Below are 17041 nucleotides of genomic sequence, written 5' to 3'. Positions count from 1 at the left end.
AGTAATCCATTGATTTCTGGGTGAACGAAACCACTTCTTCACAGTAGTGTAAGTGGTGTAGTTTTCTATGCACCTAGCTATTGTTTCCGAGAAAGGCGCAAGCCTTTTCTGCGCAATCCTCTTTAATCATCCATGTCCAGTCTACTGCACGAATTAACTGCACAAGTTAACTGCACAAATTTGGTGGAGTCAAATAGCCGCTTTGTCAATGTATTATTACTCTTTATATTTTTAAAGCCTAAGGTCTATACTAATCCTAACATACTTATCTACAACTCCTGCAATGTGATTAGATGAAATGTTGTAGGTAATATGATCTATTAGTGTACTGGAGCCCAGTAAATCATTCCTAGTTGGAGCTGAATTATGCGAGGAAAAGCCGAAGCTGTATAAACAGTGCATGTACTCTAAATATGGTACACTATCAGGATTGATGTTATTGTTAATATCACCAGATATAACAATGTTCAGATTTACTATAACCAGGTTATTAAGAATGTTGCTTAATTGACTGGAAAATTCAGGATACGAAGATGAAGGTGGCCTATAAATGGAAGCTACGATAGTATTACGACTGTTAATTGGTATAACACTATGTTTAAATGGATGGTTAAATGGAAATGGATAAACAGGTTCACAGGGAATATATTAAAATCTGATATCAAATCGGCGCGTGCATGTCAAGGACGAGTCTACAAGCATGGCACTTCCACCACCCTGACACAATTCGCGATTGCAATATTCAGAATGATGACCTGGCAATCCACAAGCTGCCTTCATTGTCAGATAACCGCGTTTCAGACAAACATGTGATAAAAAATGAACGATCAGGTAAACAAAGGATCGCAACAAGATCACCATGGTGTTTTCTAAGACTGGTTGTTTAGGTGCAGAAGGGATAATGCCGATGACGTTTCATGCAACAAATCTGTCGTTTGTTGGATGTGTACATAGCCATGGTGATTTAAGGTCGGTTTAAAATGAGAAGTGACAGCATATCTAGCGGAAGATACCAAGATTTTCTGCACATGTAATTCGAAACACGCGGCTGTCATCGGTCATGCGGGCTTTGATTGTGCAATATTATCGGTCCAGAAGTGCTTCCACCGGTGCGCTCTTTTAAGCGCAAGTGCCTGCGCAAGAAAGCGTGTTGGCTCTGGCGTGACCTGATTGTTCGCATACACAGGTTTGGGGCCAGTGCTCTGGGCAAGCCGCGGTAGACAGCCGCGCCTTTCTTGTCTTTTTAGTGAATTCAGCCGTCCTGTTTTGCGAACAGAATCGCGCAATAATGTGGCTTCCATTTTTCGCGGGCACCCGGTGTGCGGTGTCTATATCTGTATTGACGATTGGGCAACCAATCTTTTCACCAATAGTTTGGACGACTGCCAGGCACTCTTCGCCTTTTGACTCGGGGATGCCTTTCAAATCAGCATTATTGAGTCGCGAATTTTGTTCGAGATCACACATTTGTTTACTAGGTTTCTTATTTTCATCTCTCAAGACCTTGTTTTCTTTAGTCAGTGCCTCATTGTCATTTTTCACACATTCACAGATGTCATTAAACATCACTAGACTAGTTTTCAGTTCGGCAACCTCCTCACGAACAGCCTGTAATTCCTTTGCTAGTTAAGCACAAGTCGGCATGGTCAAGTTTAGCAATGCAAAAAGTAAACACGAAATAGAGGCAGCAGTGGAAGCGGGCAAAAACGCAGTACGAAACTCGCGAATACACGCAAAATGCCTCGAGCAGCAAGTCACACGACAATTCTGAGTGTATTCGCGGGCTTTCACGCTCGGAAAAACCTTTCTATGTGGCACGTATTGAGCAACAGAAAACTATATCGGGAGTTTTTCATGTTGTGCTACAATGTTCTCATTGACACTTTTCATCTAAATGTAATATTTGAGAAACTGAATAATTAAGACTAATTATGAAATTAGGCGGAATGCAAAAAATAACGAGTATATTCAAGCGATGGCAAAGAACATTATCTTGGTTCTGTCCAGCTGCATGGCATTTGCATATTTAAAAAAATATCTTGGCTCATGATAGCTGGGACACCCTGTACATGCCAGTTCCTCATAACTGAAACAATTTTTTAGTTGTAAGCCGAATGCTGCAAGCTCCACGGCCTTAATGTGAAGTTCGTTCAGTGCTTCTGCAATTCATGCGATGGGCACTTAAACCACTAAATACACATATTTGTCGTAGCTTCGTCCAAACGCACTGATATAAGTGGTCGAACTGTGCGCCGTCGGGAGAGCACAAAATACAACATAATTCGAGCGACGCAAATGCTGATCTTGCTGACACGACGCATTTTAGTGGCCATTCTCAGCGTTGTGCACGCTCCACATTGTTCACTTCGCGATACCAGGCCACCGTGCGAGCGTCAGCGTCGGCGTAACTGAGTGAACGAGCACAGCGAAGGATGAAATATCAAACGCGGAGCACAGCAGAGATGAAAGACGCGATGAAAAAACCAGAAGAGGAGGGTATGGCGAAAGCGGGAGAAGAAAAGCGTAGTGCGGCGACGATGAGCACGAGATGGCGATAGAGTAGCGCGCGTTGTCTGGGAGGTTTGTCTGCAGCGGCTGCTGCTGTGAATCGCGCATACGCGTCACCTACGTGCTGCCTCTCGCGATCTCTAGATTAGCGAGGTCACTTCGCTCTATTTGGAACATGCCGCACGAGACTGATTGTCCGCGCCAGCCAATATATCGCGAAAGGAAAACACCTGTAGAGCTGCGCTCAAATTTCGCATTAGAGAGTATCGTAATCATCGGTAAATTTTTTTCACGCCGTAGTGGTGGTTTGACTGTTGTGCAACATGTGCGTATAAGACGGTCGTTGGCTGGAAGAAAATTATTGCGCCAAATTCACAAAGGCCCATGAAGGCTCTCTTAAGTGAGAGAAGGAAAAGGTAGACTTCGAGCACTCCACGCGATTTTCATATCAGTGGTGGTACGTTATTTTATTCGCCAATTCTTTTTTTTTTCTTTGTAATCATTGACGTCCCGCTTCCTATCATAGACGAGATTGCCTTTCGTCTTATACGTTCGCTCGCAGTAAGCTGCACGATGACCAACATCGTGGGCACACAAACTACGTCGCTTCGACTCAGAGATGAATTCAAACTATGAGCAATAAATAGGAGGCTGAGGATAACAGCTCGGAAGACGGAAACGAATTGTCTAACAGCAACAAGTTCTGAAAATTAGAAACGTTTAGGTTTCTTTAGAGCCCAGCTCTTAGGCTCCCATTCCTGCGGCGAGCGTCGGAGCCCCTCGTAACCGAGCGAACGAGCAGAGCGAAGTGTGAAAGAGCAAACTCGCAGGGCAGTGGAGAATGAAAGACGGTGATAGCGGAGAGAGAGCGAGGAGGAAAGGTGTAGAGGAGGGTGCAGTGGCGGAAAGTGGAGGAGGAGAGTATGACGAAAGCGTGAGATGAAAGGTGTAGTGCCATGCAAGACGTACTCTGCGGCGACGATGGCTACAAGATTGCGCCAGCGTAGTACGCGTCAAAACCTCCCCACTTTTCCGCCAGAAGTGGGCGCGCTGAGATTTCTCTCAGTCGACGATGCCACATCAGGCAACGGGGACGAAGTGCTTCCCGCTGCGGCGATGGTGATGAAAAAACGTCTCTCTTAGTGGTGGACCCTAGTGCGCCACGCTAGTGAACTTATGAGGGCTCCTTTTTCTTTTACGACGCTGTCTTTTCTTTTCCTTTATTTCTCAACTTTTTTATTATTTATTATTTTGCCTATTCTTTGGCCTGAATATGTTGGAATACTACTCACCCGTTACAAAGAGTACGACGGCTATAGTTCAGTTCAGTCTATACCCCGATGACGCTGCCGATACCATATATAGAAACAAAGCGCTGCATGTGCGAAGGTATGCCTGCGGCTGCTGCTGTGAATCACGCCCACGCGTCATCCACGTGCTGCCTCTCGCAATCTCCCAATTAGCGAAGCAGTCTCGCCACACTTCGCACCGTTCGCAACGCGCCGCACGAGACAGAATGTCCGCGCCAGCCAATATATCGCGGAATGAAAATGCGTATAGAGCTGCCCTCAAATTTCGCATTAAGGAGTATCGTAATCGTCGGTGAATTGTATTTTTGCTTGTTTCATCTCGCATAGAGAATTATGGCTTTAAAAGCATTTGAAAAAATAATAATCCGCAGCCCTATGAGGCAGGTAAAGCTGAAACTAGAAAGAAACTTGATAAAAATGCTCAAAACGCATCACTGACCAACTTGGCTTAAGTTGACTAGACACCACATTTCTATCTGCTACCACCGAATAGAGGGTCATGATGAGTATGAAAAGTAAGGCTATTCCGCGCATCAGACATTAGGCAGAAGTTCGCAGCACAGCATTAATGCTACTGCCCTTGACAGCAGCGCGCGCCCAATACATTACGCACTGGAACTGCTCAATGCGCTTTGAGATTTCCAATCAGAGCGCGCCATAAAAAATGAAAGCACGTGTCATTCTCGGCTATCAGTTGAGGCCTCTGGCCAATGGGCCAGGACAGCACGTTCCAACGCTTACGCGCGTTAGCTCGAGCGGCGCAGATAGACATAATCGTGTTCGTTAGCCAGCAACCCCCTTATCGTAGAAATTCCTTCTTTAGTCGGCATGCTATGAAACAATTCTAAAATACTATAGAGAAAATAGAAAAGTTGATCCACACCTGTACAGCATACTCGGCGCTGCGGAGGCAACTGTGTTGCGAAGATTACAGACGAACATCTACATAAATCTGCACACTCTCCACCTGATCTTCCCCACGGCATACGTAGACATATGCCCGTGGTGTGTAGCAACACCAACACTCTTTCACATCACGGGGGAGTGTGCAGAATGCGGAGCAAAACACGAAACAAATGGCACATGGAACAAATGGGAGACGCTGCTGTCTAGCCCGGACCTGGGGGATCAGCTACGACTGATCCAACGAACTGAGCGGATGGCCCGTGCCAGTGGGGCCTTGGAATAGGGCACCACCCTGCTGGACAAACTCCGCTTTTCACCCCCCTACTTCCTCTGGGGGACTGGAGTACGAGCCCGTGCAGTTTCTGTATATAAAAGTTTTCTACTACCACTACTACTAGTATTATTTCTTCTTCTTCTTCTTCTTCTTAGTCGGCAACTGCGGTGGCTGTTTAAGTTTCGTGAGTCGACTTATGTTTACTATTGGCACAAGTACTGAATTTCGCACCTGTGCCACCATTACATGAACGCCTTTTGTTGACTACAGCGCTCGTCCTTGCAGCGGCGGGCATCGGAAGCTTGCTGATCTTACGAACGGTTTTAGCTTTATGAATACGCTTTCTTCGCTAGTTTTCTTATGCCAAAATTTATTCGTAAGTTCGCTGAATGAATTAAGTCCCATAAGTACAGGTTCTGTGTGGTTGCAGCTTTAGAGAGTCCCATGAAGCCAGACTATCATGGTGCAGTTTCTGGGAACTTTTCTCATGACATTTCAAGGACTTCCTCAGAAAGGCACCTCTAAATAGAGAACGTTAACCCCAGTGTGTTCACTAGCTTTGTTCGTGCTGTGCCATGCCGTTTTCAAAATGCATCGTTGCCATCTGTAGCACGATTCTCAGTGTACTGCCTTCCCTTGGCAGACACCACACCGTCGGCAGAAAACGCGACCTCGACCACGCCGCTGCCGTCGACCTACTGCATCTGCGGCTGCACGCTGACGGTGATCCGGCGTGCCACCGTGCGCTTCTCCAGCTCGACGCCGTGCGTGGACAGCTCCGTGTCCTGGGTGCTCAAGCCGTTCTCGCGGCACAGGCTGGTCTCCGTGAGGTTGATCAACGTGGAACTGGACGCCGGCGAGATATCGGTGCGCGATGGCACGTCTCCGCTGGGCGTCCTCCTGGCCGCCGTCCCTTCCGAAGGCGGCACCCAGCCACTGCTCGAGGCCACCTCCCTGTCGGGGCCAGTCCGCATCGACTACGTGGCCACCCAGGCCTCGACTAGGAACGCGTCGCACCAGGCGGTGGCCAGCTTCAGCATTGCCTTCTGGGAAACGAGTGAGTCGTCTCGTCCCACTGGAGGAGTAATTAGCGCGTTGTCGACAACAGAGAGATTCCGGACCAAACGACCTGCAATTGGTACATTTTAATTGAACTCAACCCGCATTCGTAACCAACTTTGTACGCTGGCGTGCCTCTTAGAAACAGGCGCCTACCACTGACAAAATTTTCTTACGAAAGGAAACCTTTGTGAATTCGGTCCTTCGATCCATACTCGCAAAACTTGCATAAATTTTGTCTGCGATTGGCCATCGCTGAGGCCAATCGCGCTATCACGGCGTTCACTATATTGAGTGGCGTGCACCCAAAATCGGCCATCGGGCATATACACTTACCTGAGAAAAGTTTTGCGAACACAGGCGATCGTTTTTATTGCTGTATTTATTTATCTGTTAGCTTTGTGAGCAATGTGAAGCGGTAGCATGGCGAAGTAGAGCAAAAGGACGAGGACGCATTTACAGCGTGAGTAGGGAAATGCCTTGCATTCTGGAGTGGTCAGCGGATGCCCTCATTATTGTGGGTGTGACGTCCGTTGGTAAATAAATCTTTACCAATGGACGTACGCACCCACAAGGTGGTGCGCACCTGCGGAACGCTTCAGTGCGCAAAGCATTTATCTGCCTATAAGCACTGTTTTCTGGAATGCTATGAGTCGCTTTCTTGCAAAGATTTACTAGAGTAACTCTAGCTGGCGATCGTTCAGTTGTCGTGGGAAGGATAGTTCTTATCTGGATTTTTCTAACCTCCGAGAGTGTGGCTTCATTCGCGTGACGTTATTTATTACACCCATTATCTTTCTAAATTTCTAAGTAATCATAGTTTTCTAAATCAGTTGTAAGTTCGCAAATAGTGTGTGCTCACATACGTAATAACTGCGAATTGTACTTGCAACGCAATATTTTGTTGAAAATGGCCGATTTTAAAAGTCACAAAGCCCTTTGAAGCCACAAGGACGATATTAAGGCAAATCCACGGCCCATGATTTCCATGCTAGCGAAACCGCCGAACATGCAGCTCCCGTAAACACCAGAGTTAATTGTAAGAATTTTTTTTTTGTAGGGTACGTACTACGCTACGAGTGATAGCAGTTACAGAACATTCATGTTGGTGCGTTACACAACTATTTAAGACGTTGGCTCTGCAATCTGCTGTCCAGTGGCTAAAATCGTCGGCCCTCCTGTTAAAACCTTTGAAGAGCGCAAAAACAACGCACGCGCACACAACTAAACAGGTCTGGGGCTGCTTGAACGAACCATCTTACTCGCGAACAAACTTACCCGCCGTTAAAGGGCGTTGTTCAGATGAGAGTATACGTCGTCGCGCCGTATATTGTGGAATGACATAGTCTCGCTTTCGCGAAGTGTGATCTTTGGTACTCGACAGTTAATTAAGCGGCAACTTACTGTGACTTCTACGGGTAAATTTTGTGAATTGCATCACGATCATCATCATCATCATGAGCCTATCGGTCAATGTTTGTCGTCCTGCAGTGGACGTGAAATAGACTGATGACAGCGATGTTCACCATGGTACGTGCCATTATTATCCGCCGCTGTGGTTCAGCGACTAGGGTGTCGCGCTATTGAGCACTGTTAAAGCTGGGGGCTCAATCCCATCGCTCGTAATCAGTTGTCAAGATTGGAGTGGGGCATGAATTAGAAGGTAGCTGGCCCATGCCGTCGTCCAACTTATCCACTCTGAGGACGTTGTTGAAGGGAAGGACTGCTTCTCATCGAGAACGAGGAATATGCGTTTATTTACAGTATCTACATGCAGTTCATCAGTCTAGCATGACTGCGAGAGAAAGTACATCAGTCTAACATGACTGCTTGAGAAAGCGCACTGAGCAGCCGCACAACAGCGGTTTATAAACACTCGGTCCTCAATCGATCCCAAGGTCAGGGAAACGTTCGACCAGGCACCGTAGACAAGTTGACCAGGCACCGCCGACAAGTTGACCAGGCACCGTAGGCGAGACGACCAGGCACCGTAGGCGAGACGACCAGGCACCGTAGGCGAGACGACCAGGTACCGTGGGCGAGACGACCAGGCACCGTATAGGCGCATTTTATCCCCCGAGCTGACCCCCGCAGCGCGCCCGCCGGCTGCCCATCGTCTTGCGTCTTGATCGGCGCGTGGGGAGGGGTCTCCGTAGACGTTCCCGCGGCAGCTCCCCCGCTCATAGCAGATCAGGTCCGCGGTGGCGGGCCTGATCCATCAAACAAAGCCTGCTTCATCAAACTCGGCTCCAGCGACGGAGAGTCGAGGACGCGCGTATTGTTGTCCACACACAGTCGGCTTAGTGACGCCGTGGCTAAAGGTTTGCGGTGGCGTTCCAAGAAATGTTTGCCGCCGCTGTCGCAACTGGCTGGCCAAATTTGCACGTTGCCACCTCGGCAGGCCATTCCTAACAGCTAAAACTTGCATGTCAGCGGGCTGTTCTTAACAGCACGAGTTCGCGGGTTCGGCCGCGGACGCTGCACTCTCATGGGGGTGGTATGCAAGGCCGCTCGTGTTTACCGTGCTTCGGTTGCACGGTAAGGAACCCGGCCAGGCGGTCAAAATTATCCCGGAGCCTCCCCAATGCCGTGCACCTCGTGGTAACCCGTTGTGCATTTTGGGCACAATTTAACTTCTATAACGCGTGATCCACTCGCAGACTCAACCTCAGCCAGCGTGGCTTCGCGGTACCCTCGCCGCTCCGGCCTGGCGCCGTTCCACTCGTCGGTGCACGCGCTGCTGGCCTTCCTGGGCTGCGCCGTGGTGCTGACCGTGTCCCTGCTGGCGGTCGCGTACCGGAGCCGCTGCTGCCTGACGCGGCGGCGGAAGGCGCGCAGCCTGGTCTCGGACTCGCTGTGCTCGGACGGCGGCGTCGACTCGCGGCCCACGGTGTGCCTCCTGGCCGTGAGCTCGCTCACCTCCATCTCGGAGATGTCCGCGGAAGACGACGCGCCGGACGAGAACGAAGCTATGCCTGTCGCGGGTGCCTTCCCGCTCAAGCATTCGGGCGAGAGCCCCGAGGATTACATGGAGCAAGCGTGCCTGTTTAAATCGGTCGGCTCCGTGTGCACGGCTTCGGTGTCTTCTACACCGGTGGTGAGTTGGCTCCTTAGAGCTTTCTGTCTTGCTGAAACATCCCAGTACTAAGCATACTTGGCCCATAGACAACAGAAAATTTTGCGATGAAAAGAGGTTGTATTAAGGTCTTGTCGAAGAAGAATAAGTTAGTGGGCTGCTATTAAGGTAATTGTCTGTAGTTGACGCATTCATGGACTGATGGTAACCAACGTATAGCAGACTCAGTTAGTCGACCGAGAAGTCTTTTAGTTCTTCCCACTCGGTCACACCAGAAGCTCCTGGCTCATTTAGTAAGGCGCGTGAATTTATTTCGTAGTGTGACTGCACCGCGAAAGGTGACGCAGTCTTCAAACCGAGCTCCACGGCTGTAAAAACCTCTCTGAGGAATGCGCGTAGGTCTCCTGCATATAAACCAGGTGAATGCCAGCTTTCCCAATCCTAACAATACGCGCGTCTTCGTTTTCTCTTTCGCGCAGCTCAAGAAGCGGGTGCCAGTGGCCACAGTGTCTCCGCAGCCGCAGAGCCAAACGTGCACGCCGCGGCTTCCTCTCAAGCCGAGGCCGCTCAAGTACCTCATCGCGGCGAGAGGCGACGGCGCCGAGGACTCGGTCGAGTCCCTGGAGGCCTCGGGGCGAGGCTCGAGCTGCCCCAACCAGCACCGGCGAGCGGCGGCTCCCGGCCTCGTGGACCGCGTTGCGAGCTGCGGTTCGCGCGCGAGGGACGGCGCGGCCGTCGCGCTGGCCGCGTCCCTCTCCGAGCTCAGCACTAGCGGCACCGAGGACGGCTTCGAGCTGGACTATTACGACTACGGCTGTCACGACGTGCCCGGGTCGTTCTTCAGCGCACAAGTGGGCAGCTGGCCGCCGTTCCTGCCGCTGCCGGCCGAAGACGAGCTGCTGGAGTTGCAGCTGCAGAGCTACACATTACCCCCGCCGACCGAGACGACCGCCTTGAGCGTGGTGGCTCAGGTGGACGAGTCTGAAGACGAGCAGTGACGGAATATAAGGGCGCCTCTGCTCAGCTGGATGCCGGGTGCAGAAAGTGTTAAGTGTTTCAGACTGAAACGCCGTTTAGGCTGTGACTTTCCCGTCTAGGCTGTGAACTGCCCGAGTTCTGGCAAATAACGCGAGGTGTTTACGCACAATTTTGCAGAATGCTAATGTGGTCGTAAGTAGGACGCGCTTACACGCGTTTTACGCTGTTAATGGCGTATATGTCTCAGACCATCCCTCGCTACAAATATCGCAGCACACGCTTTCGACGACATGTTTGTCAACCGTAGCGCCATCATGCACTTCGGGTAACCTGGCTGTCGCAATGTGCGGGTCAGGGCGATTCACTGGGCGGTCAACAATGCCAAATAGAGTGCATAACGTTCTGCTCCCACCCTACTTCAGTTTTGAGCGTTTACAAGACTGACTACGACTTTGTTGCTATGATTGCACTCACCTGTGATATTTGGCTATGAGGTGCGTATATGCCAATCACATCGCTTAAAACGGATTAGCATTCAAAGTACGATGCCAAAGTTCACAGCATTGGTGGCGCAGTAATCATTCTTTGTCATCCTTGCTGCAAACGATGGCATATATACATTTCGAATTATTTAAGCCGGGCAAGTTATTCCTTAACGATTACAGCTGAAAAAAATCCGCAAGTCCCAACGTCCTCTCTTGAGCGCTTCGGTTACACTTACCGGCTTTGTTGATGTAACTGCAATAGCACCGTCGCCAATTTCTGCCTGCGTGATTTTTCCAGCTACGTTATCTGGCCACGCAAGGTAATTTTAGCGAAGCGCTACTTTTTTCTTGAACCATGCGCAGCAGTTCAGGAGCCGAGTTCGCACTTTTCGTTCGTATAAGTGCTGTTTGCCATTGTCTGGCTATTTTCACTGATAACATGCCCGATATAACGGATGACTAACTCGAAGAGTTCTAGCGAAAAGTTCTATCGTAAAAACTTTTTGTGTAAATACTTGCCCCGTCCCGCAAGTGTGGACAAACGGTGGGTCACCTGTGCACAAGTTCTGAAACAGCGTCGTGAACGAAGGCATTCTTCAAAATGTTCATGACTTTCGTATCATTGCCGCCATTTTTTTTTCCGTTGTTTTCGTTTGTTGCTCCTTTGCTCCTCAAAGGTCGCTTTGCCTGTTGGCCTTCGTCTTCAAATACACGTAAATTGCAGAAAGGCTTACTCACCCGACAACCATCGACGCAATCTTGATCGAAATTATTGCATTAAGAAAAGCTTAATTTTGCCGAATGTTGTAAGTAGATTTCTTGTTCGTCCCTAGGACCTTCGATGTTCTTACAGAAGTTGGGAAGTAAGAAGCGAAGCATCGATTTTCTAGCAATTAAAATGTTTGCCACAACACTATGAACTGCATCAGTTTATATTATGAGTAAATTATATTGTATACTAATATATATTTTTATTGTACCTCGCTCTGAAATAAATCACTAATCAGGTAGTAGAACACTTGAAGATGTCACATAAGCAATGTAACTTCCTCTAAGCACTAAACTAATACATTTATCCGCAGTAAACACTCTCAAATACAGTTTAGAGAATTTCGGTGCCTGTTTTTAATAGGATTTTTTTTTTCACTTCCAGAGTTCTGCCCACTTCCGGCGTTTTCGGTAAGACAGTCGAGGCCCTCAATCAGAACTGCTTTCAGTGATCGATATTTATTAGCTTTCTCTCACTTGTAAAAAATTTTATTAAAGCTAGTTTATCGCTTGCCTAGTGAGATCCCTTCTGCGTTTGACTTGTATTTGCATGGGGAACCTTGACTTGACCAGGAGCTATAACGCTTCCTTTGAAGAGCAATCTTTCCTCATTTGCATATCGAGTACCTGACAACATCGAATCGCAAGCACATTTTTCGTCATTTGCTCTTTTGCGATATCACAGTCCCCCTCACGCACACTTTATTGTCTTGAGCATGGAGAGAAGCTAAATTTTCTAATAAACATCCTAGGATTGATTTTCCTTAGCATTGTACCGAGGCAACGTAGAAGTGTTGCAAGTGATCGGCGATTGGAGCAGCAAAACTGCGATAAGCGGCGCTGCAGCTCATGACATGCTGATAGCAGGATACTGGGCCGATCCAACTCCTTGCACTCGAGGGTAGTTCGGCAGCCGGTTGCGGCTTGGAAAGGTTGGCTGTTGGCCAGCCTACGGAACGGGCCATGAAAAGATTATGATGTAGACAATCGCTCGAACGCTGTCGTCTAAGGGTACCCGCCGGCCTCCCCTACACTTCAAACATGGGAGGAGCCAGCAGCTCTGCATATTTGTGCGCATGTTTGCCCATTCCTGCAAAGCAACGCCGCGTGTCGCCATTTCGCCACTTGCTTTGCCGGTCACTAGTGCTAATCTTTTTGTGTTCGGTGTCACTGCACATTCTTTGTTGTCGTTATGTTTTACCGAGAGGGCATTACCGCAGCAGCTTTGACTCTGTTTTTCTGTTCTTTAGCTTACCGCGTGAGAGAAGCACCGTGAAGGCGAATACTTATTTGGTGGTATTCTTGACATCGTCAGATTCCGCCATATTGTCAAATTGTATAATGACGGCATTTTAGAGCCAATCGGAGAAACCGCAGCAGCCAGCTGGGCCAATCACAGTTGACAAGATGGCGACCCCGATATTATGGCGGAATTTGTTAATGTCCAGAATAGCGCCAATTATCGCAGTGCACCTTGCCATTGTTGTGGTCCTTTGATACTCAGTTCGTCAAATTCTGCGCGCGTAAGTTGTATGAATGCGCGGATCTACAACGACTAGTCATTGGCTCCGACGAGGACGGCTTTATGGTGTCAGTTCTTTCTTCAGGACGAATGTTTCTTTTTTTTTTTTTTTGAGTCCTGATTATGTCACTTCCTCACAAGCAAGGGCTCTTGTCTTATGGACCTTGGCGCAGACAATGATGAACCAAATCATTACGTCAGTACGTAAAGCCTTGCCAGCGTTTGTAAATAGTTAATGGCGCTAGTCACTTCTGAAAATTGTGTTTAATAAAAATGTTTTGCTACACGATGCTGAACGAATCCTTCATCAGAGTGTTGTTGGACTTAAACGGGCTTTCTGGTTGTTTGCAGTGGAGGTAGGTATCGAGCCTCGAAAACATTTTCTTCGGCAGAGAATTCCTCTGCCGGAAACGAATCGTGGTGTTGGGAAAATAAGAATATGTATGTGCAACATTTTAACACATCCAATCTGATGACCTTGCTTTTTTTTCAGTTTTTCTGTTTATTTATATAAAGAAAAATTTTGAGGTATATAACAATTCTAGAAGTAAAGCAGAAAGAAGTAAACCGATTGATTGCGCCATGGCAAAATTATTGATATTGACTTGATATTATTGCCGGGTTGTAGAGCTGCAAAATGATTTTCAGGCCCCTAAAGAGGCTCGACTTTCGGTAACTGTCGTAAAAAAAAACGAAAAACAATTTTTTATTGACGTGAAAATAAAAGAAATAGATGTATTTACCCTATAATTGGGAGGCCTACTACTTTTCGCATTGTAGAAACAACAATATAATATACATATGCCATATGCGTAGTAAGAAAAGGAACGTACTGCAGGGCCAAATATCCACGGCACATAGTCATATACACACACGAACATATAGATATAAAAAGCGAAGGCAAGTAGCCCCACACTGAGGGCGTACACATTCGCACTCACAAACACACACACACGAGGTTGATCAACACGCCTAGTTGAGCGAGTTGGTCCAGCATTTCAGGCGTGTAAATGCGCCTTAGACACAAGGTTGACAGAAATCATTTGAAAGTATGCGCTACGTGTGTCTTGATCTTTCATTCGTCCTTGCCTCGTAGGCGCCTGCAACACATACGAGGCTGCGATGCAGTGTACTATTAGAATGTAAACAGGTGAATAGATGAGGCATGCACACTGATGAAATAATGCAGCCAAAGGTGAGCTTTAGCACAGGTAATGTAATGACCACAAGAACAGGGTTGACAGTGTCAAATAAATAAAGTAAAAATATACAAGCGCTCAGAAAAAATCTTATTCTAATACAGACAAAATTTCTTTATTTTTTGCGTTTACTTCAATAAAACTAATTCGACTCGCTTGAGTGGTTGCCTGATAAAAGTATTTGTGCTTGTCACATGATATATAAGTAGCGAGCCATCTTACTTCACGCTAAAGGACATAACGTAGCACAAAGGCACAACTAAAATGAAAGAAGCATAGACGCACGTCACAAGTGTTTTTCATTATGGTTGTGTCGTTGGGCTACACCATGTCCTTTAGCGAGCCCTAACTGACCCAGTGCTCATAAAACTGTTTATCATGACTCCCAATGGGGCCATGAGCCTTTTTCTGGAGGTCATGGAGGGCCCTGTATATGCACACTCTGCTTGCCGGAACACAGATGAATCTGTATATATAGTAACCGAACAACATGTCCTCCTTCATGACTTCGTGCTAAGTGACATACGTGAAAACCTGTCACACGAAGCACGTACCAGTCAGCAGAAAAGAGAAAGAGAGAGAAAAGAGAAAAGGTCGCGGAGGAAACAGGGAGTCATCTCGGCGCACTCGCTACCACCACTTAGGTGCAAAAACAAAGAAAGCACGTAGCCACGCATTCACGAGGGAGACGGACACACGTTTCAGGGAACCTTCTTGAGGCACACGACTCCGATGATCACACAGAGCTCGGCAAACGCCGGCAGCACGCTGCAGAACACGAATATCCACCAGTACGCGGAGCAGTTCCAGAGGTCCACGACGAAGTAGGCGAGTGCGACGGTGGCCGCGCAGTGAGCTGCCGTCGAGATGAGCGCCTGCGACGCGAAGAACATGGAGACGCCGGTCAGGAAGCCGACCAGCTCGAACGCAGCCAAGACCAGGCCCAGCGAGAGTCCCACGATTATCTCGGTGCTCTTGGCAGCATACTGAGCCTCGCTGAAGTCGCGTGGCAGACAGGCCCGAACGTTCTCGTCGTAGACCCAGAGCAGAGTCACCAGAAGCACCACGTGAGCAGAAAGCGTCAGAAAACGACCTGGCACGAGCGCGTTAGTCCGCATCTCGGTTTACCGCATGGGCGGCGTTAGCAACGAGAGACAGAAATCAAAACGAACGACAAGGGGTCAACCAGAGTCACGCCTAGTTGGCTACCCTACACACTTGTTGTAAAGGGCACACTAGGTAGGAAGATCACGAGCGAGAAATAAGCACAGTCAGCGCTCGCACACTCACCCAAAGGCACGTCCCATAGTAACAGGAGTCAAAGTCGGAGTTTTGCCATAACACAGTCATGGCAGTGATGATGTCCAGTAAGGAGCACCGAAGATGCGAAAACCAGCAAGAGAAGTTCAAATAAATGAAACTGCGATTGCAAGGTACCGGCGAAAATTTGCAGCCTTGACGTTGCTGAACAAGCGGTTCTCACTAGAACCTGGCGAGCGGCTCACTCAATCAGCCTCTGCAGTGTCAGTGATATCAAGTGGGCGGTTCATATTACGCGCAGTGCGTTGTTCCAATATTCATTCCTGGTTTTGCTGCGTTCATCCTAAGGACGATGTCCTAGTGGTCTTCCACAGTGAACCACAGCGGTGCCAGTGTTTTCACGGCGGCAGTTTGCACAAAATCAAGTGCACGGAGTCACTTCAGGTAACATTTTCGCGTCACATCTCGACACCGTGGAGAATAGCACGAGGAGCTGACACTTGGTTCGTATTGAAAGAAAAAAGAAAGAAAAAGAGCCAAAACACTCACGTAACAAACTGTATTCCCGCATTCACAGCTGGCAGAGAGCTTATGACGATCTAAGCAGACCTGAACTTGGGCGCAGTGAATCACACCACCCGTTTCCGAGGGGAGACGCGTGGTCTTTTCTATTGCTGCGGTCTTCTCGGGCCGGTTACCTTGGCAACGGAGAAACAGTTGAACGGAAACAACAACAACTATGCTTGCTCCGCCTATAAGCTGATTTTGTTAGAAACCGCTTTGAGGTATTTGTATTCTTGATTTCAGCGTCGTTCGGTTACCTAAGAAAAGGTTGTGTGCTTGGAATGTTAAACACAAATGTCACAAGCAGCGTGATCTCTTCTTGCTTGCATGGGAATCCGGAAATCTAACTTATTTTTCTTGAGGGTTCATACTAACTTCGTGCCCCACATTGCATTTCAGCGTTTGTTCTGCGTTATGTTTAAATTTTACGCGCAATTATGCGTGCGTTTAATTATGTGCGTGGTGCAAACAACCGATGTGAATAAAGCGATTAATTTGAATGATATTAAGCTTTTCCCGTAGAGCTAAAGATAAGCGTGAAAGAAAAAATTGCCTTGCTAGGCTTCCACTGTACCGAGTATGACGAGATTTTTCGATTTTGAAAGCGGCTGGTAATATCTACGGGCTGGAAGGAGCAGAATTTTCGTTTAGTCATTAAAAGTTGCCTTAAACCGGTAAATGAAAAACGACAAAAAATTAGATATCAGACTGAGGATTCAATTTTTCAACACTAACACCACAGCTAAAAAGTAAGCAACTTTACATTGCATCAGTTACGACATACAAATTGGACAAATTCTCCCTGATATACACCGCTTTCAAATATAAAAATGGGACTTTTGCAACACTCGCGTAAACAATGCGGCGATTGCACACAAGCTGTAAACTAACGTATCAACGTTTAACAAAATTCAACAAATATGCTGCGCAGTAACACAGAGTTATAAATTGGGTGTCAAAACTCAAATAACCATTTATACAATTTAAACAGCATTAATTGTTGGAGCCAACGAAAGGCAAGGGCAATTGGGGATCGCTGGGAGAGGCCTTTGACTCGCAGTGTGCATAAAAAACAATCTGATGATGATGATGAATAAAAAAAAAGCAAGAGTGCCACCACACTTATCAAATC

At 47.7% G+C, this 17041-nt stretch overlaps 2 protein-coding genes across 3 annotated transcripts in view; one reads left to right on the top strand and one right to left on the bottom strand.

Moving 5' to 3' along the window:
- The window catches only part of gogo (thrombospondin-1 like protein golden goal), a 67946-nt gene extending 54771 nt beyond the window's left edge, over positions 1-13175 (top strand). Inside the window, exons 7-10 of one of the 2 annotated variants that reach the window (XR_008613584.2) lie at positions 5642-6055; positions 8718-9154; positions 9613-10605; positions 11750-13175. Coding sequence is in view for 1 of the 2 variants with exons in the window: in XM_050182557.3 (XP_050038514.2) it covers positions 5642-6055; positions 8718-9154; positions 9613-10131 (1370 nt within the window). In the remaining variant the exon portion in view is untranslated. Of the gene's footprint in view, positions 1-5641; positions 6056-8717; positions 9155-9612 lie in introns of both variants that reach the window. The other variant, XM_050182557.3, reaches the window with a different exon arrangement.
- A 907-nt stretch (positions 13176-14082) lies between these two features.
- LOC126536026 (transmembrane protein 107-like) lies at positions 14083-15965 on the bottom strand. The gene has a single exon (XM_050182921.3). It carries the CDS (start codon positions 15201-15203, stop codon positions 14787-14789), a length of 417 nt encoding a protein of 138 aa, XP_050038878.2. The 5' UTR covers positions 15204-15965; the 3' UTR covers positions 14083-14786.
- Between the last annotated feature and the right edge of the window lie 1076 nt (positions 15966-17041).

The sequence above is a fragment of the Dermacentor andersoni genome, chromosome 4 (genome assembly GCF_023375885.2).
Source record: "Dermacentor andersoni chromosome 4, qqDerAnde1_hic_scaffold, whole genome shotgun sequence".
NCBI classification, from domain to species: Eukaryota; Metazoa; Arthropoda; class Arachnida; order Ixodida; family Ixodidae; genus Dermacentor; species Dermacentor andersoni.
Note: the sequence above shows the minus strand (reverse complement) of the source record. Positions and strands in the feature narration are given on the sequence as shown.